Below are 20063 nucleotides of genomic sequence, written 5' to 3' on the forward strand. Positions count from 1 at the left end.
ACTGAAATCATCTAATCCAATTAGCCAAAATTTGTACGGATATTGGCGTCTTGCCTCAAATCTTTCTACCACAACTCAATCTTTACAAAAAAAAAAAAAAAATGGTGTAATGTTTACGAATTTCTAATAATAATATTGTTCTTGCACATATTGATGTGTGGAATTTTGATTGTCAAAGATGTTATCTACAAAAATATACTTAAAGTTCTTCAGTCACCTTTATCTCATCATAAAATATAATGAAAATGTATATGTTATTTTGATATTACTTCTTGTTCTATCTGTACTTTAAAGGGACATTAACACATTATACCACTATAATAATTGTTTCGAAATTTTTAATATGCATTATAAAGCTTTTCTACAAAAGAAAAGACATCCTCATATGGGCTTTAATGGGGGCATGTGCATGTGGGTTGTGCTGGTAAATTGGGTCACCAGACTCTCACCACTTGCAATTGCATTTTATTTTTTGGTTTAACAAAACAGCCATTATTTCCTTGAGCTAAAAAGACAAGGAAAAGTTAATATATTAGCTTTAAATTCAGAGACAGTTTTCTGTTCCTTATTTCCCCCAACAAGTTACATTTGATATTTTCCTTTTGCCCAAAAAAAAAACAGCAATAAAAGAAAGGGGGAAAAAAGAAAAAAGACAGAGATGATCATTAAGCACATTCAAACAAAATCTCCAAAAAAAAGTTACGAGTCAGTTACATCATCAATGCATCATCATTCATCACCAACATATATATGCTTTACACTCACATGTAAATCGAGCAAAGCTTGGCCATATCAAGAAACAACAGCTTTTGTATCCGTGATTGTCAAATCTTACAAATATAATAATTTCCCATAAAAAGACAAATATTTTGCTATCAATTCAAAACCAACTTGCATACACACAAAGACAAACACTTCACATGGTTCTTGTCAATTTCTTTACCCACAAATAGATAACATTCACCATCAGAATTTTCCGCTATTAAAATGTTCAAGAATCAACAAAACAAGAACATTCTTCTCTTCTTATTCTTACCCATTTTAGCAAATTAAAAAACAAACCAAAAACAGAAATATAACCAATTATCAGAGATAACAAAAAGTGGATTTTCAAGAAGAAGAAAGGAACTTTCTTTTATTTATTTCATTGTTTTTATACATATCAAAGATCTGATTATGCGAAACTGTTTACAATTCTCCCATTACAAAAAAAAACTGCTAAAAGGTTAGTAAAAAACATAACTCAATTTCTCTAACGATCCTCTCCAACAGAAACATAAGTATTACATATAATTCGATTCTAAATTTCACCAACCGTAAGCAGCTTTTTTTCTTTCCCAATCCAGATTACAAAACCCAAAACATACAGTGTACATACATACCCCTCATGATCTCTGGCTTTGTGGTCTTCCATCAAGTCCTTCTATTCAGTGTCAGACGGCAAGAAAGAAATGGTTGGAGAATTCGGGATAGCGGTTTCATCAACCGCTGAAACCGCGACAGGCTCAGCTACTACATCATCAGCTGTCAAGTTTTGCAACTTGGGTTTCAATTCATTGTTACAGAAATCTTCATACTCTGTTTTATCTCCTCCTTTCTTCTTGACTTCCACAACAACCAACGATGGTGTCAATTCGAATATCTCTGCTGCAATCGTCAATGGACCTTTCACTCCTTGTCTTGAACCTTCAAGACTTACCCTACAATCCTTCTTCCTCACAGTAAAGCTCACAACTTTAGCAATCTCTTCCAACTTCGATATAATCTTCGAAACCGGAGCTCCCGAAACAAACCTAGAACCCTCCCCATCGTCATCAAACAAACCCGATAAATCAAAACCTTGCGAAAACGATATAATATCGAAAGCATTCAAACTCGCAGGTCTAGGCAACCCTCCAACTCTCCTCCTAGGCTCCAAATACTCAATCTCCGACTCAGAAGCCGCGGAATCTCTATCCGACTCCACCGAGTCAGACTCCAGTTCATCATCATCAACAACATTACACAACTTATCATCCTCCACATAAAACTTAATATGCTTAAACCCTTTCTTAAACCAAGAATTCTCCATAATCTCAGGGAAAGTGAACCGTTTCTCCGGATTCGTCTCCAAAAGCTTCGACAACAACCTGGTAAGCTCAGTAGAAAACCACCTAGGACACCTAAACTCCCCTCTGTAAATCTTCTTATACATAGCCATAACATTCCGATCATGAAACGGCAAATAACCAGCCATCAACACAAACAAGATAACACCACAAGACCAAATATCAACTTTAGCAGCATCATAACCTTTCCTAGCTAAAACCTCAGGAGCAACATAAGCAGGAGTACCACAAAACGTATGAAAAAGCCCATCTTGACGAATCTGATCAGAGACAGCACTAAGTCCAAAGTCAGAGACTTTAAGATTACCATTCTCATCTAACAAAAGATTCTCAGGTTTCAGATCTCTATGATAAACACCTCTCGCGTGACAGAAAGTAACAGCAGAGATCAATTGCTGGAAATATTTGCGAGCTACTTCTTCTTTAAGACGACCTTTAGCTACTTTATTGAATAACTCACCTCCACGAACATACTCCATCACGAAATAGATCTTAGCTTTCGTCGCCATGACTTCGAATAGCTGAACGATGTTTGGGTGACGAACACGTCGAAGAATCGAGATCTCGCGTTTGATGTGTGCGATTAAACCTCCTTTGAGAACTTTCTCCTTGTCGATTACTTTGATTGCTACGCTTTCGTTTGTTTTCACGTTACGTGCGAGGTAAACTTTAGCGAAGGTACCATGGCCGAGAAGCTTACCCATTTCGTATCGTCCCAGGATTAGAGCTTGTGGGCTGCTTCTCTCTTTAGGTAACGACGTCTCTCTCGTGATTTTCTCCGCCATTGATGAAGAAAGTTTGAGTCTTTTTTGGACCAAAATTAAAAAGTTTGAGTCTTTTTTTTAGGGATTTGGAAGATGAATTGAAGAGGAAAGGTGGAGAAATCGAGATTCTGGGCGAGACGAGCTCGCAAAGATTTCGAATTTCTCACCTGTTGATTCGTTTGTTTGAATCTCTCCTCTCTCTCGTTTTGTGAAATTTTGTAGAAGAAGAAGAAAGAAGAAGAAGGTTTCTCTCTCTACTGTTTTTAGAGATTCATCACTAAAAATAGCATTTGGCCTCTGTTTATAATAATCGTCGCCGTATATATTTGGGAATATGCTTTTATGAATTTTGTGTGTTTATAGAAAATAACTTTTTTTTTTGTTAATGGTTATAGAAAATAGTAACTTTATAAATTTAATGCAGGATTTTGTGTTTAATGATATTCTTAAGTACTGTATTGACTAACAAAATGGGTTGCAATGATTACTTATCATTTCTCCCGACGATATATATAATTTGTTTCAAAAATTTAAATAAGTTGAAACAATTACAACTTGCTATTATAAATTTTTTATTTGGACTTACATATTCAAGTAAGATCATCATTCACGTGAAGATAATACAAGTTTAATCATCTCTCAATGTTAATTATTTCAACTTGTATTTAAATTCCTTGTTATTTGCTGCGTGTATTTTGGGTTTTTTCGAACCAACCGTATGTCAGTATTTGTCATGCCTCTTATGCACCAATTATATACCACTTGTTTGTTACAAATACTCAAAAACAAAAACATAATATAAGTCACTATCGTAACTTTGTTTTGCTATAATTCATTTTAGAACCGCTAATGTCAAACAATAACGCAATAAAACGATCAAATAAATGAATTGATGTTGAATCATTTCAAATAATTGTAGTGGACCATACGATCGACATTGTTTCAAATACAATGTTTCTAAAATATCTTTCGAATTGTACCTTGCATTATAAACGCTTTTCAATGATGAATTCTAAACTTTCATTAATCTAATAGGGAAAGACAATTAGCACCAATAGCTAAGTGAGTGGGTCAAGTTGTTGGTCTCGAGACGAATCTAGATCGTAGATTTACGTATGAATTTCAAAATAAAATACTTCCATAGAACATAAACCACGTGGCGTGAAGATGACATCATAGTTTCTGTGGCTGTATTATTCAAAACGATAGTTTATTAGATTTTGTTTTACACGTGGCAGTTACTCAGCGATCGCTTTAGGTTCAGTGGTCTGGATTCTCGAGTTTTCTATCTGGTAAGTGTTAGGCTCCACGTCATCTGAACAAAAAAAAACAGCTGTGAGTTTAATCACAGCCGTTGGATTGCCATATGAAAATGTTTTTGTCTTTATGTAGAGACTCACGGAAATTACGGAATCCAGCTATATATAGTGTTCACAGGAAATTATAAGCGTAAAATTAACAAAGGTTTTATACGCCAAAATTCGGTCGAGAATTCTAAATTAATTCAATTGAACTATGTTAATGGTTTAATTATGAAATCTAAATTAATTCATTTTTATAATTATGAAAGTCAAATCTATTGCAACGGTTGGTGAAGGACGGTGGGGTCGTAAGTCAACATACGTAATGGTGGTCGGTCAAGAGATTATAAATATAAGCAAGAGAAGTTATCATATGAAGCAAGTTCTATTGTCAATTTAGAACGATAATGATGTAAATAATATTTTAGATAGATTTGTTTAATTATATCTAAAATGAAACTTACTAATTAAAATGAAACAGAAGGATTTTTTCTTTCCGGCAGTATTACTAAATTACAAATTGGTAAAAATGTTCCACACTATACCTATTGAATAACAAATTTTTCTATAGTGGAATTGCGATTGACAGTTTGGCACTTGCATTAAGTTAATAATTTCACATATATTTTAAGTTCAAATGATAATTATAAGCTAATAAATTCACGTAGATCGTACGCACACATTTTGTTTACATGCTTTAACGTGTTGCATGTTATATATCTAGTTTGGTATGCAAGATTCGTGCCTACCTTGGAACAAAAGAGGCAAATGCTAAGACAAAAGAGGCAAATGCCTAATCATGGCCCAAATTATATACTTTAGAGGATCCCAATTCAAATAGTACTCGGTAGTATTTTGCCGCCAGCTTTTGTCGCTACTTTGAAACAATCTTTCGTATTTAAAGACTAGTTTTGTCTTCCTGGTTATTTTAGTTTAATATGTGAACTTAGCAGTCCTGTAAATAAACTGAGAAGTTGCCGACGTTTGTTCGATCGTTTCTGTTTTCCTCCGCCACGAATCCGGATTTCTCATGTTAGAAACCTATGCACGTCCGATATGTTGCGTTTGAACATTTTTCAAAAGAGATATATATATGGGCCTATATGTTTCTTTTGCAACTATAAATGGGCCTTTGAATAAGAACACAAAATATTGATATTATTTCATGTCCAAAGTTTTATTAAACTCTAGTTGTCAGCTGAAGTGAATTAACTAACAAAAAAAGAAACCGAGGAAAACGAACTAAAGAATCATTTATCTTAGATTTTGTCAAAAAGAGGGATATTTCACCACTTTAGATAGAATTAAATATAGCCGTATAGGGTTTTAAAAACATTTATATGGTTAAACAAAGTGCCAGAATCTAACTAACAAACTCGCCTAAGTCCTAACTCCTCTTTGTAGACTTGTAACGTACAGAGAAGATTGTATAAATCTATGAGCCTTATACTATAAAAGCCCATTCTCTCCACTAGTTTATAAGCTTTGGTTATGGTGGGCTAAAAGTTCCAATCGAAGCCTGAAAAGTGTGAACATCATAACGGTGAAGTGCACTCTAAGGACTGTACGTTCCAAAACAGCATGAACCATCCACAAAAATATTAACAAAATATAGAAAAATAATAAAGACAGAGAGGCTAAAAGAGATGATGAGTTATATAAGAAGTTTGACTAAATAAGTTTGCAGCTTTGACTAGCCCACCTTCTCCCACCGACTGCCAACCCATCCGTCAATATTTCTATCTTCATTTCCTCACAAATATTTATTCAATCTCTTCATTTTCAAATATATAGTTTTCTAGTACTCGTAGTATGGTCTAAAGACTTTAAAACTAAATAAAATGGTAGGAAGTAAATGCAAATTACTTGAATTTGTAAACTATATTCATACTTTCGCAATGTTAGATTAGTCTGAATTCAAATGTGATTAAATACGTTTGTATATATTACGTTATCAAATATAGGTTCAAATTGTAGGGATTGTCCATAACTATTGCGTATATATGTTCAAAATTATATTATATGTTGTATTTGTATACCATAGACGTTATGACATTTGTAAGTTGTAATGTATCTTAAATTAATGTTTTGACACCGGTTTTCAACTATTATGGACGTCTTTAACGTAAGAAAACTGACTTTCTGTGTGTTTGAAAATTAGTCTGCTTTACAAATTAATCTTTGCTTATATAATTTTTAATGATAATAAGATTAAAGAATTTGATAAAAAAAAAAATATATATTAAAAGTAATGTATATTGTTTTTACCAAAGATAATCTGAGGTTAAAGTTACAATAATAATCATATAGAAACAAGTTCAATAGCAAAATTAACTTAGACATGCAATTTACCGATTTCTTGACATTAGTCGAAAAACATTTGAAACTCGGTTATACAATGAGGTTATCGTTCAGGCCTCTGGAAAGAAAATCAATTCTATAATACTTCAATAACTTTTTAGTAAAACTAACTGGATCAACTGATGAATCATATATCAAAAAAACAAAAAAAAAAACTAACGGAGGTAGACAATAGTTTAGCTGGAATGCTTGAAGAAATGGCAAGAATATGCTTCGAGAAGTTATGATTTATGAAGAGGTTACCTGCAAATTTTTTCATTTCTTTTTGCCGACGGTTGGCTGTTAGTTAGGAAAAAGAATTTTTGTTATAGGATTTTCTCTTCCGTTTCGTACAAACCCAATCATTATTCTCGTCTTTATACTTAACTTTGCCTCTCATTTTCATGTTATCAATCTTTTAAATTAAATATATCGTCAATGACTGTTATGAATAATTAGTTCTTCATTCTCTGCCTTGGTTCGAACCTCAGTCACATGGTGCACGTTATTGTGATTTCCCATACCTCAAGAGTTATTCAAGATCCCTTACAGAAATATATTTATATAATCTTTTATCTAATGTAGTTATTTACAAACATGTATTATCTACCAAAATAAAAAGGGCTAAAAGCTTCTTGAGTGAGACCGCTTTTGGTTCGATTCATTTTCCTACACTCCAATAGTATTACACTATTGTATATAACAAGAATCGTGGGATTTGTTTAATCCGTACAATGAAACAAGAAAGATATACAATAACTTAATATCATTTTTTTTTGGGGACAATCTTAATATCATTTCTAATTTCTATAGAACCAAAAACACTCATAACAACTTAAACTTTGTTTTTTGTGAGAAAAATAACAACTTAATTACTAGTTACTACATTGACAATTTAACATCTTCAGCTAAAACCGAATGTATATGAACATTTATAATCTAGTTGCTATTGTATATACGATTGGATAATACGCATATCGACATTTAAATAATTGAGCCTGAAGATAATTCACAAATATGCAATGTAAATCCGTCCATACAGCCAAAAGTATGTATGTCCCATGCATAATTGAACAAAAAGAAATTATATTAATATTATTTTTGTTGTCTTCTGCAAATGCTAGGACTGCTATCATTATCATCATTGATTTTAATATTGATGTTTCCAGAAAAATAAATAAACAAATATAAAGAAAAAAACAAACACAATAAGTAAAGCTACACTATTAGGTAATAATTAAAGCTCATTTTTAAGTCTAAAATTTTAATTATAAAATAAAAACATTAAAAAGTTAAGACCCAAAGAAACATAAATGCTTTTTTCTTTCATCAATGTCAAAAAAGAAGTTTTCCCACCAAATGGTCAAACTTGGATCTTTGACAATATTGTTCCAATTTCATCATGCCCTATCTTTTCTATTTATACACATACCTTAGATATAATTATTAAACCCAAAATTTGTGTTAAGAAAAAAAATAGACCCAAAATTTGTGTTAAGAAAAAAAATAGACCCAAAATTTGGAATATATATATAAGTCACCGCTGGAAAAAAAATTATTGCAAGTAATTTCTTATATGAAATTGGAATGATAATATTTTGATCAAGTATCCATTACTAAAATTTTACAACGCTAGATAACGAGATTGCTTGAAGTCGAACTTGTGAACAAATTATAATAATGTAAAACTAACTTGTATTGACTAATCTTTGATTTTTTTTACAATAATGAGTGATATTACATTCATTTTATTAACTAAATACAACGAATATGATAAATATTCAGTCCTCTTATAAACTTTATGATAGTGAAAATTTGAGACATTGACAATTCTAGCATTCTAACATTTTATGAGATTACATGAAATGTCAATTTAGACCTTAAACCAAACGAATACATGATTCAAATTTGACCGACAAGTACATGATGCCTTCCCTTTGATCACGAAATTTCCACAAAGAGTCCGTGTCTGCGTAATTAACCAGCAATTTCAAGGGTGTTTACGTAATTGTAGCTTAACAAATAAAAAACACGAAAGAAGATGGCGAAGAAAACGGAAAGTAGTAGATAGATAAAGAAAGAGAAAGAGAAGAGCTGGATTCACATGGTCTTGTTCTTTCTCTCTCCTTCTTTTCTCATCTTGCGGCTTCCCTTTCTCTCTCTATCGCCACAATGATCATTACCAACCAAACTGATTGAAACTCATTTGTTCTCTCTCTCTCAAATCCACTCTCTCTCTTTCTTTTCTCTTCTCCTCTCTGTGTCTCTATCGCCATGGCTGATGATAAGGTAAAGCTGCTTGTGTTCCTTTTGCTGTCTTTTGAAGAAGAAGATCCTGTTTTTTGGTTTTTCCACATTTGACCCTTCAATTAGTTGTCTTGAGATTCCTGTTCTTACAGATGTTTTGTGATAATAAATCTAGTTTAGTTAGTACTCTTGAAGTTGAACGGTTTTGAGTTCTGGGTTTGTCCAAAGTTTTGAGCTTTCGTTAACTTTTTGACTTACCCTGAGATCTCTGAGGGTTTTGAGTTCTGAGCTTAGAATTTTCTAAGTTAGCTCTGTTGGGATGATCCATGTCTATATATCTCGATCTGTGATTAATCCAGAGTTTATACAAGCTGCTAGATCCATAATTGAACATAGATTAGTCCTTGTTTGGTTTGTTATATGTATTTGTTTTGTTTACCATTCTTTTGGCGTGACAAAAGTATATATTTTTAGTTTTAACTAAATCAGATTCACTCTGCGTAACGGTTATTTTGTAACCACTCTTTTAGGATAAAAGTTTCCTTCTTTAGACTTTTGATTCTCAGACAAGCATTATTCTTTTAGCTTTTGATAATGGTTTTGTGCTGATATTAAAGCTTTTCTCTTTCAGGAGATGCCTGCTGCTGTAGTTGATGGACATGATCAAGTCACTGGTCATATTATTTCCACCACAATCGGTGGCAAAAATGGTGAACCAAAACAGGTATTTTTAAGGCTTTTAACCAAATAGACTCACTTTTATGTATATGCAAGATTTTGATGGTTACCAATACATTTTTCTATGTTGTTGTTAGACAATTAGTTACATGGCGGAGCGAGTTGTTGGTACAGGCTCGTTCGGGATCGTTTTCCAAGCAAAATGTTTGGAGACTGGAGAAACCGTGGCGATAAAGAAGGTTTTGCAAGATAGAAGATACAAGAACCGAGAACTTCAGTTGATGCGTGTGATGGATCATCCGAATGTGGTTTGTTTGAAGCATTGCTTCTTTTCGACTACAAGTAAAGACGAGCTTTTCTTGAACTTGGTTATGGAGTATGTCCCTGAGAGCTTGTATCGAGTTCTGAAACATTATAGTAGTGCAAACCAAAGAATGCCTCTTGTCTATGTTAAACTTTACATGTATCAGGTAATAACAACACACATTCATATCTTCCATTTCCAAAGTTGATGTACATAAGATTGTTCTTAGGCTGATATTACTTCCTTTTGTTATGTTAGATCTTCCGGGGACTTGCTTACATTCACAATGTTGCTGGAGTTTGTCACAGAGATCTAAAGCCTCAAAATCTTCTGGTATGTGTAACATTTTAAGATTGAACTCTTTGTTTTTTTTCTTGCCTTTGTTTCTTTCGTTCTTAATGTATCTCTTCTGGTCTCTTTCTATAGGTTGATCCTCTTACTCATCAAGTCAAAATCTGTGACTTTGGCAGTGCGAAACAGCTCGTAAGACTTTGTGACATATAAACTCATTCGACTTGTAGCGGTTGTTGTTTTCTGTGATCTTGTCATTTACTGTTGAAATTTACTTTTGCTTCAGGTTAAAGGTGAAGCCAACATTTCTTACATCTGCTCACGATTCTACCGTGCACCCGAGCTCATATTTGGTGCCACTGAGTACACAACTTCTATTGATATCTGGTCTGCTGGTTGTGTTCTTGCTGAGCTTCTTCTTGGTCAGGTAAACAATTCTTTCAGTAACCAGCTTATTCAATCTCCATGTGTATATTTGCATTAGGACTCATTGTGACTATATCATGTTCTTATGCAGCCATTATTTCCCGGAGAAAATGCTGTGGATCAGCTCGTTGAAATTATAAAAGTAAGAATCTTTAAACGATGATTCCTTGCAAATTACATTCTTTGGCTACAAAATCCTCACTGTATAGTTGTTGTACACAGGTTCTTGGTACACCAACTCGAGAAGAAATCCGTTGTATGAATCCACATTACACAGATTTCAGGTTTCCACAGATAAAGGCACATCCCTGGCACAAGGTTAGTGTCTTTTCTCTTTTTGCATGTGTTCTTGTTTCAGTTTCTTTCTTCACACATCAACTGATCATAATTACGTTTTGGTTTAGATCTTCCACAAAAGGATGCCCCCAGAAGCGATTGATTTTGCATCAAGGCTGCTTCAATACTCTCCAAGTCTAAGATGCACAGCGGTAAGCATTGGTCTTGAGGTTTCTTCAGTCTCTAAGAATCCAACTGAATCCTTACTATATATTTTGTTTCCTCGTATTTCAGCTCGAAGCTTGTGCACATCCGTTCTTTGATGAACTCAGAGAACCAAACGCTCGTTTACCAAATGGACGGCCTTTCCCGCCTCTCTTCAACTTCAAACAAGAAGTAGCTGGATCATCACCTGAACTGGTCAACAAGTTGATTCCAGACCATATCAAGAGACAATTGGGTCTAAGCTTCTTGAATCAATCTGGAACTTAAAAGGGATCCTGCAAAAGACAACTACTTTTTTATATATAATGTACCATTACACGAGCCACAAGGTCGTAGTTGAAGGCAAACGTGGAGGACACAATTCAAAGTTTTTCCTCCTCAAACTCGTTCAGACAAAGCCAGCTGCTAGCAAAACCAACTCCCCCAAATCTGCGAAAACAAAAACTCTCCAGTGTTGTATCTGCTTATTTCTCTTCTCTTTTCAAGTTTGGTGAAAAACACAGTCTCCTCTTTGCTTCATTTCTTCTTTCTTTCCCCCTTATGTAAATGAGTTTAGTCAGAAGTTTTTTTATATAGTAAAGTTTGGGCAGAAGGTGAAGAATGTAATCAAAGTGATACTCTTTCAACGAGGAGCTTCTTTCAAACACTTTTTTTTTTTTTCAAACACTTCATGAATGGATACATGGTTTTGCTTTAAGCATAAGTATATTTGTATTAAATTTTCACTCAATTTAATTGCACGAATCATTACAAAAATAATATCTCGCTACTCATATAAATACCCTATAAATAAATAAGTGAATTTTTTTTATCTCTCATGGAAATTTGATTTATGTATTTATATGTTTTAAGATTCGAAGAAATTTTTAAATAATGAAAATTTACAAATATATAATTCTTAATTCAGAATTTCAGATATTGAATTACTTATTGGATTTTTAAAACAAAAAGAAAATTACATGACTTTTTTTTTCTTTTTTTTTTTTAAATATCTGTTAGTTCAAGTTAAAAGACCATACATTTTCTAAAGGCGGGACCTATATCAGGTTAAATTCATCTCCTTTTAGAAAAAAAATATATTTGGGAAAGGCTTTGATAGCAAGCAATTAAAGTATCCGAAACTAACAAAACCTATCTGGTCTTGGACTCTTAGTCTTTATATAAACAACATCAGATAGATCGAGAGACCATACGCAACAATTTACTAATTTCTCTTCTCCTTCGTTGCTTTTGAAACCCTAGTTATTATCGAGAGATCAAACACGTACGTACACAAAAGACCGATCAAACAGAGAAGGATGCAGAAGCGTGAGTTCATGGAGTTGTTCGAGGCAGCACTTAGAGCGGCTAAGTCTGTGAAAGGTGATGAGAATTCTCCAGAGGTATCGAGGTTTGTCGATGCCATGAATCGTTTGAAGGAAGCACCCAAGTCACTTGTTTGTGACGTGGTCTGCAAAACCTCCATGGGGCAGGGTTTGGAATTCTTCATCGATCACAAAAACCCTAAAATTCGATCGGAAGGAAGGATTCTTCGGGATCTTTGGATGAAGTTTTTTTACGCTTCAGGTAGAGAAAAGAGCCGTGATAATAGAGAAGCTGCGGTGAAGATCCCGACGCACGCAACGATGAAGAAGACTGGAGATTCAAAGCGAGACAAAGTGCGTGAGATTCTACAAACATCTTTGGCTAAAGTCGCTTCTGAGGTTGTTGACACGGAGATGAAGACACGAGTGACTGCTTGTGATCCTTGGGTTGTGGCTGTATCTGTGGAAACTGCAATGTTTGAGAACTTAGGTTGTTTCATGGGACCTCAAAAAGCAAAGTACCGGTCTATTCTGTTCAACATGGGAGATAGTAACAATCCAGATTTGAGGAGGAAAGTGTTACTTGGTGAGATTAGTGGGGAGAGATTAGTGAAGATGGAGAAGGAAGAGATGGGGAGTGAGAAGATTCAGAAGGAGGTTCAAAGGATTAAAGAGAGAGCAAGATTTAAGGAAGAGAGTCGCGTGAAGATGCTTTCATCAGCAGATATGATCATCATTTAGTTAGCTGCAGAGATTTAGTCATGAGTTTCATTATTGTATAGAATCAGTATTCGTGTCAATTTTCTATCACAAACTCGAGATATTAGTAGATTGTAATTTCAATACGATGATCGTTTTCAAGTTGCTTCATTGAATGGTGTTTCTAAATCTGCGTTTAAAGAATCTAGTCAAAGTGTTTCGTTTCATAAGAGGGAGCTCTGCAGTTTATGCAGTTTAAGGGGTCTTTGGTTTTTTCTTTTGAATGTTTGTCTTCTATTCGCATTAGGACTCATTGTTCTTATGCAGCCATTAATTCCCGGAGAAAATGCTGTACAATGGTTCCTTGCAAATTACATTCTTTGGCTACAAAATCCTCATTGTATGAAGTTGTTGTACATAGGTTCTTGGTACACCAATTCGAGAAGAAATCCGTTGTATGAATCCACGCATTACACAGATTTCAGGTTTCCGCAGATAAAGGCACATCTGTGGCACAAGGTTCGTGTCTTTTCTCTTTTTACATACATTCTTGAGAGAACCAAACGCTCATTTACTTAATGGAAGGCCTTTCCCACCTCTCTTCAACTTCAAACAAGAAGTAGCTGGAGCATCACCTGAACTAGTCAACAAGTTGATCCAGACCATATCAAAACACAATTAGGTCTAAGTTTCTTGATTCAATCTGGAACATAAAGAATCTGCACAAAGACAATAACTCTTTAAATGTAATGTACCATTACACGAGCCACAAGGTCATAGTTGAAGGAAAAAGTGGAGGACACACTTCGAAGTTTTTCCTCCTCGAACAAGTTTGATGGTCAAAGCCAGCTGCAAGCAAACCAACTTCCCCAAATCTGCAAAAACAAAAACTCTCAAGTTGTATCTGCTTATTTCTCTTCTCTTTTCAAGTTTGGTGAAAACAATCTCATCTTTTCTTGTTTCTTTTACGCATATGTAAATGAGTTTAGTCAGAAGTTTTATATAGTATTTGAGCAGAAGGTGAAGAATCTAGTCAAAGTGATCACCAAAGTGTTTCATAAGAGTTTGTGCAGTTAAGGGTCTTTGGTTTTTCTTTTTTTCATACAGTACTTTTGAATTTTTGTCTTCTATTATTACCAAATTTTATGAAATGGTTTGTTTATGACTCATTTTCTTACAAAGGCAAAATCTTAAATACTTTTTTCCTGTATTTCTGCGTAAAGATTCTCTCATTATTCATTCATTGTCCTTGGTCCTTACCATATTCATCAAAGGTAGCTGAGAGAAGTCAGAGAATGATGATTCTTAACATGTTGTTTTAATTAAATGTAATAGCATGAGAGGGCAACAATCCGTTGTAGTCTAGCTGGTCAGGATACTCGGCTCTCACCCAAGAGACCCGGGTTCGAGTCCCGGCAACGGAGTTTTTTTTATAATTGTTAACCGTAAGTCAGGGGTACTTTCGTCATTACCTTATTTGAAGAAACCCTAGTGTCTTTCATATAATTATCACACACTACGCAGCCGACGCAATTCGTGTGCCACTCTATTTGCTCATCTCCTTCGATTTCGAACCCCTAATCTTGAGATGGTAAAGTTTCATCCTTTTGATCTATGGTTATCTTCGTTCCTCGTTTTGGGGATTTAACTTACTATTTACGATGTTGCAGGCATCGGAGAAGAAGCTCTCGAACCCTATGAGGGATATTAAGGTCCAGAAGCTAGTTCTTAACATCTCTGTTGGTGAGAGTGGTGATCGTCTCACTCGTGCCTCCAAGGTTCGTTCTTTCTTTCCCCGTAAGAGTACTCACTATATGGCTTAGGAAAAAAATTGAGACTTTACATTTTAGCAACATTGAAATGGATTGGTTAGTAACTTAGTTCATAGATGGCAGTGAGGAATTTTAATTGAATCGAGAGTTTTGGTTATTGTAGGTGTTGGAACAGCTCAGTGGTCAGACTCCTGTCTTCTCTAAGGGTGTGTGAATATGTTTATGTAGATTCTCTTATATGTTATAGCTATGAGTTAAGGATTGTAGAGTTCAATTTTAGTGTGGTCTTGATTGTAAACAGCGAGGTACACTGTGAGGTCTTTCGGTATCAGGCGTAATGAAAAGATTGCGTGCTATGTCACCGTGAGAGGTGAGAAGGCAATGCAGCTTCTTGAGAGTGGCTTGAAAGTGAAGGAATACGAGCTGTTGAGGAGGAACTTCAGTGACACTGGCTGCTTCGGATTCGGTATCCAGGAGCACATTGATCTTGGAATCAAGTAAGTGTTGTGATAATAATATGGGCTGATTTATTAAATTAAATGATTACTGAGGGTAATGTTCTCATTGTTCTGCATTTCTTTCTTAGGTATGATCCTTCTACCGGTATCTACGGTATGGATTTCTACGTTGTTCTTGAACGTCCAGGATACCGTGTGGCCCGTCGCCGTAGATGCAAGACTCGCGTTGGTATTCAACATAGAGTTACCAAGGATGATGCCATGAAGTGGTTCCAAGTTAAGTATGAAGGAGTTATCCTCAACAAGTCTCAGAACATCACTGGTTGAAGAGCTTTTTTTTGTCATTTTGTTTTGTTTCAAGTTCTTATATTTAAGATTCTGGATAGTAAGGATTTCGTGTTGTGGTAACCTTTTTGACTTAAGTTGGTTAAGAATCTTCAAGTACCTTCTAAATATGAAACCATTTTTGGGGGTTTTTGTTTACCAATTCTAAACCTTTTCAGAATTTAGTTTGACCACAGGCAAGAATTGGAGATAACCAAACTTTTACAAGGTTGAGATACTTGAAAATGTTTCAGCTTTACAAGAATGATTGTCTTAATATAACAACATACAATCTGTCATCTTGTTTGCATGTAAGAGAATGTTGACTATAAGTTACAATCAGGACGATCTTATCAGCTCCAATAGTTCACTCTTCCTCAACTTTGAGTATCCTTTGATTCCTCTGTTCTTTGCAACTTCTTTGAGCTCTGCAAGTTTCATAGTTTCTATCAGTGAAGCTTTCTCTTCCTTCTTTGTCAATTTTCCTAAAGCTTTATCGCTGTTTGATACTGGGAGCTTACCTCTTGGACCTGAGGCAGAAGAAGATAAAGGAGTTCTCTTGACAAAACTAGACGGTGGTCGAGGAAGCTCTACTTGTCTCTTTGGTGGCTTCTCCTTCACACTAGTATCTCCTACAGTTGCAAAGTTGATTATATTAACAAATGGCGAGAACATGGATTTTTGACATTTGACCAAAGCATAGTTGATTACCCTCAGTTTTTTTTCTTGATTTCTCAAGAACGTCAAGAATAGCTTTGGTCAGCGGCTTTTCCTTAGAAGACTCATCGCTGTTCTTCTCTTCCTCGACTCCTCGAGACTCTCCTTTAGAGATCGAAGATTGAATCCGTTTCAAGAGCGAAATGATCTCCTCTTGGTTCGATTTACTTGGGTTTGACGTTCGTCTATCAGACGGTTTCTTGCAACAAACACATCCTTTCTTGGATCTTCCCATTGAAGTATAAGAAGAACCACCTTTCTCTTGAAACCAAATACTTCTATCTCCATTAATCGTTGTTCTCGAAAGACTCTGCTCAAAGCGCAACGCAAACGGCAGTGAATGAGTATCTGCAATCTGTCCAAATTCAGTTTAGCTGTACAGAAAAAATGGTTTTGGCAGTTCCTAAAGTTCTACAAAACTCGGAACATTCTCAATATCTCTAATGATTTTAGCAAATATTCGATTACCTCGAACATGAAGATGATTGGCTGATTTAGCTCTCATGAATCCTAGTTTGATCAACGGGTAAGCACAATGACAATGAAGAGCCAAGTCCATAGCTTTAATTCCTGACTTTCCCTGAAAATCAGAGATTGTCTTCCGACAGTTCTCACTTTGGCCTCTTTCTTCACCTCACAACAAAAAAGAAACAAATATTTATCCCCAAAAAATCCAACCTTTATATGTCAGGGTCCAATTACAGCTACGCAAAAACTTGTGGACCATAATAAATGGCTAACTTTGAAGTTTTGGGTGCTAAAAAAACACACTTTCAAGTTTTTGAAACAACGCTCTCAAGTGGGCTCTGATTTTCACAAGGAGACTTAAACCTTCGAAACAACTTTTACTGAAGATAAAATCCACTTACAGAAGCATTACAATTTTCCCGCGCTTTTTCCGTCTGATGAGTTAGAGGAAGATAAGAGAAATGGCGATGTTGGTGACGAATTTATCTTCTTCAAGCTTCTGTTTTTTTTCCTCTCCTCATTTACAAAACCAGAAGGAGATCAGAAGCGGCGTTAGAGTTCGAAAATATGTGATTTTCAATAGAGCCTCGTTGAGAACAGTATCAGATTGTGTTGATTCGATTACAACTTTTGATCGAAGCGTAACAGATGCGAACACTCAATTACGGAGATTCTGCGAATCAGGGAATCTAGAGAACGCCGTGAAACTTCTTTGCGTATCTGGAAAATGGGATATTGATCCGAGAACTTTATGCTCTGTTCTTCAGCTCTGTGCTGATTCGAAATCTCTCAAAGATGGTAAAGAAGTTGATAACTTTATTCGTGGTAATGGGTTTGTGATAGATTCGAATTTGGGATCAAAACTCTCTCTTATGTATACAAATTGTGGAGATTTGAAAGAAGCAAGTAGAGTGTTCGATGAGGTTAAGATCGAGAAAGCATTGTTCTGGAATATTTTGATGAATGAGCTTGCAAAATCTGGTGACTTTAGTGGGAGTATTGGATTGTTTAAGAAGATGATGAGTTCTGGTGTTGAAATGGATAGCTATACTTTTTCTTGTGTTTCAAAGAGTTTTTCGTCTTTACGAAGTGTTCATGGAGGAGAGCAGCTTCATGGATTTATTCTTAAATCAGGTTTTGGAGAAAGGAACTCTGTGGGGAATTCTTTGGTTGCATTTTATTTGAAGAATCAGAGAGTTGATAGTGCACGTAAGGTGTTTGATGAAATGACTGAGAGAGATGTTATATCTTGGAATTCTATTATTAATGGGTATGTATCAAACGGATTAGCTGAGAAAGGGCTATCTGTTTTCGTGCAGATGTTGGTTTCAGGGATAGAGATTGATTTGGCTACTATAGTTAGTGTTTTTGCTGGTTGTGCTGATTCTCGTTTGATATCGTTAGGTAGAGCTGTTCATAGTATTGGAGTGAAAGCTTGTTTTAGTAGAGAAGATCGGTTTTGTAATACATTGCTTGATATGTATTCGAAGTGTGGTGATCTTGATTCTGCTAAAGCTGTGTTTAGGGAGATGAGTGATCGAAGTGTTGTGTCGTATACTTCCATGATTGCTGGTTATGCTAGGGAAGGTTTGGCTGGTGAAGCTGTAAAGTTGTTTGAAGAAATGGAGGAAGAAGGTATTAGTCCTGATGTTTATACCGTCACTGCTGTTTTAAATTGTTGTGCTCGTTATCGGTTGTTAGATGAAGGCAAGCGTGTGCATGAGTGGATAAAGGAAAACGATTTGGGATTTGATATCTTTGTATCAAATGCTCTGATGGATATGTATGCAAAATGTGGAAGCATGCAAGAGGCGGAGCTAGTCTTCTCTGAGATGCGTGTGAAAGATATCATCTCGTGGAACACCATTATTGGTGGGTACTCAAAGAACTGTTACGCCAATGAAGCTCTAAGCCTGTTTAATTTGCTGTTGGAAGAAAAGAGGTTTAGTCCTGATGAGAGAACAGTGGCGTGTGTTCTTCCGGCTTGTGCAAGTCTTTCTGCTTTCGATAAAGGCAGAGAAATCCACGGTTACATCATGAGAAACGGGTATTTCTCAGATCGGCATGTTGCTAATTCGCTTGTAGACATGTACGCGAAATGTGGTGCGTTGTTACTCGCTCATATGCTCTTTGATGATATTGCTTCCAAGGATCTTGTTTCTTGGACAGTGATGATAGCTGGATATGGGATGCACGGGTTTGGAAAAGAGGCGATTGCTCTTTTCAATCAAATGAGACAAGCGGGTATTGAGGCTGATGAAATATCCTTTGTATCTTTGTTGTATGCTTGTAGCCATTCAGGACTAGTTGATGAAGGATGGAGATTCTTTAACATCATGAGACATGAATGCAAGATCGAGCCAACGGTGGAACATTATGCTTGTATAGTTGACATGCTTGCAAGAACTGGAGATTTAATCAAAGCTTATAGGTTCATCGAGAACATGCCAATTCCGCCAGATGCTACAATCTGGGGAGCTTTGCTGTGTGGATGCAGGATACATCATGATGTTAAGTTAGCTGAGAAAGTTGCAGAGAAAGTCTTTGAGCTTGAACCAGAGAACACAGGATATTATGTACTCATGGCAAATATCTACGCAGAAGCTGAGAAATGGGAACAAGTGAAAAGGCTAAGAAAGAGGATAGGGCAGCGCGGATTGAGGAAGAATCCGGGATGTAGCTGGATAGAGATAAAGGGTAGAGTTAACATCTTTGTAGCTGGAGATAGTTCAAACCCGGAAACTGAAAACATTGAAGCTTTTTTGAGAAAGGTAAGAGCTAGAATGATAGAAGAAGGATATTCACCACTGACGAAATACGCTTTGATCGATGCGGAAGAGATGGAAAAGGAAGAAGCTTTATGTGGTCATAGTGAGAAATTAGCAATGGCTTTGGGAATCATAAGCTCTGGACATGGAAAGATCATAAGAGTTACAAAGAATCTAAGAGTTTGTGGAGATTGTCATGAAATGGCCAAGTTCATGTCTAAGTTAACCAGAAGAGAGATTGTCCTAAGAGATTCAAACCGGTTTCACCAATTTAAAGATGGACATTGTTCTTGCAGAGGTTTCTGGTGAACATTGAACTGTTTCATGTATTGTAAACATTGTTCTTACCAGACCGGTTTAAGATTGGAACAGTCCTGATGTAATCATTGAAAATTGAAGCAATTAGAACATATACTAAAGGAAAACATAACCACCATTTTATGACCAGGCTGGATCTTTGATGGAGCTATATATCTTCATGATAGTATCATTGCTTCAAAGGAAAACATAACCACCATTTTTCATTAACTCGATTACTTTATACATTCAAGTGTTTGTTACAACTTTTCAATCATTAATAATTTGGTCAAGGT

At 35.5% G+C, this 20063-nt stretch overlaps 6 protein-coding genes and 1 non-coding gene across 11 annotated transcripts; 5 read left to right on the forward strand and 2 right to left on the reverse strand.

Moving 5' to 3' along the window:
- Positions 1-1111: 1111 nt before the first annotated feature.
- On the reverse strand, positions 1112-3372 carry CIPK12 (CBL-interacting protein kinase 12). The gene has a single exon (NM_117986.3). It carries the CDS (start codon positions 2891-2893, stop codon positions 1424-1426), a length of 1470 nt encoding a protein of 489 aa, NP_193605.1. The 5' UTR covers positions 2894-3372; the 3' UTR covers positions 1112-1423.
- Positions 3373-8451: 5079 nt separating this feature from the next.
- Positions 8452-13542, forward strand: BIN2 (Protein kinase superfamily protein). 2 transcript variants are annotated; one of them, NM_117987.4, is made up of 10 exons: positions 8452-8802; positions 9392-9484; positions 9576-9908; positions 10001-10075; positions 10169-10225; positions 10320-10460; positions 10551-10601; positions 10682-10777; positions 10864-10947; positions 11030-11703. In NM_117987.4, the coding sequence occupies exons 1-10, from the start codon at positions 8788-8790 to the stop codon at positions 11225-11227; spliced, it is 1143 nt and encodes a 380-aa protein (NP_193606.1). In that variant the 5' UTR covers positions 8452-8787; the 3' UTR covers positions 11228-11703. The 2 variants fall into 2 exon arrangements, with proteins under 2 accessions (NP_193606.1, NP_001319987.1); NM_001341302.1 differs by lacking the exons at positions 10682-10777; positions 10864-10947; positions 11030-11703 and adding an exon at positions 13385-13542 and having other exon boundaries at positions 8587-8620; positions 8840-9484.
- AT4G18720 (Transcription factor IIS protein) lies at positions 12259-13542 on the forward strand (the record flags this gene model as incomplete). The annotated part of the gene is made up of 2 exons (NM_117988.1): positions 12259-12901; positions 13385-13542. The coding sequence occupies 2 exons, from the start codon at positions 12259-12261 to the stop codon at positions 13540-13542; spliced, it is 801 nt and encodes a 266-aa protein (NP_193607.1).
- A 772-nt stretch (positions 13543-14314) lies between these two features.
- On the forward strand, positions 14315-14387 carry AT4G18725. Its single transcript has one exon. It is a non-coding gene; the product is annotated as a tRNA-Glu (tRNA).
- An 89-nt stretch (positions 14388-14476) lies between these two features.
- Positions 14477-15746, forward strand: RPL16B (ribosomal protein L16B). Its single transcript, NM_117989.4, has 5 exons — positions 14477-14554; positions 14634-14741; positions 14899-14941; positions 15037-15232; positions 15322-15746. Exons 1-5 carry the CDS (start codon positions 14552-14554, stop codon positions 15518-15520), a joined length of 549 nt encoding a protein of 182 aa, NP_567563.1. The 5' UTR covers positions 14477-14551; the 3' UTR covers positions 15521-15746.
- Positions 15657-16938, reverse strand: AT4G18740 (Rho termination factor). 4 transcript variants are annotated; one of them, NM_202840.2, is made up of 4 exons: positions 16703-16938; positions 16229-16582; positions 16039-16149; positions 15657-15945 (listed from the first exon to the last, which is right to left on the reverse strand). In NM_202840.2, the coding sequence occupies exons 1-4, from the start codon at positions 16791-16793 to the stop codon at positions 15857-15859; spliced, it is 645 nt and encodes a 214-aa protein (NP_974569.1). In that variant the 5' UTR covers positions 16794-16938; the 3' UTR covers positions 15657-15856. The 4 variants fall into 4 exon arrangements, with proteins under 4 accessions (NP_974569.1, NP_193609.2, NP_001190763.1 ...); NM_001203834.2 differs by having other exon boundaries at positions 15706-15945; positions 16229-16589; positions 16703-16926; NM_117990.3 differs by having other exon boundaries at positions 15657-16149.
- Positions 16939-16975: 37 nt separating this feature from the next.
- Positions 16976-19987, forward strand: DOT4 (Pentatricopeptide repeat (PPR) superfamily protein). Its single transcript, NM_117991.3, has one exon. The coding sequence runs from the start codon at positions 17164-17166 to the stop codon at positions 19777-19779; it is 2616 nt and encodes an 871-aa protein (NP_193610.1). The 5' UTR covers positions 16976-17163; the 3' UTR covers positions 19780-19987.
- The last annotated feature ends 76 nt before the right edge of the window (positions 19988-20063 follow it).

This window comes from Arabidopsis thaliana, chromosome 4, assembly GCF_000001735.4.
Source record: "Arabidopsis thaliana chromosome 4, partial sequence".
NCBI classification, from domain to species: Eukaryota; Viridiplantae; Streptophyta; class Magnoliopsida; order Brassicales; family Brassicaceae; genus Arabidopsis; species Arabidopsis thaliana.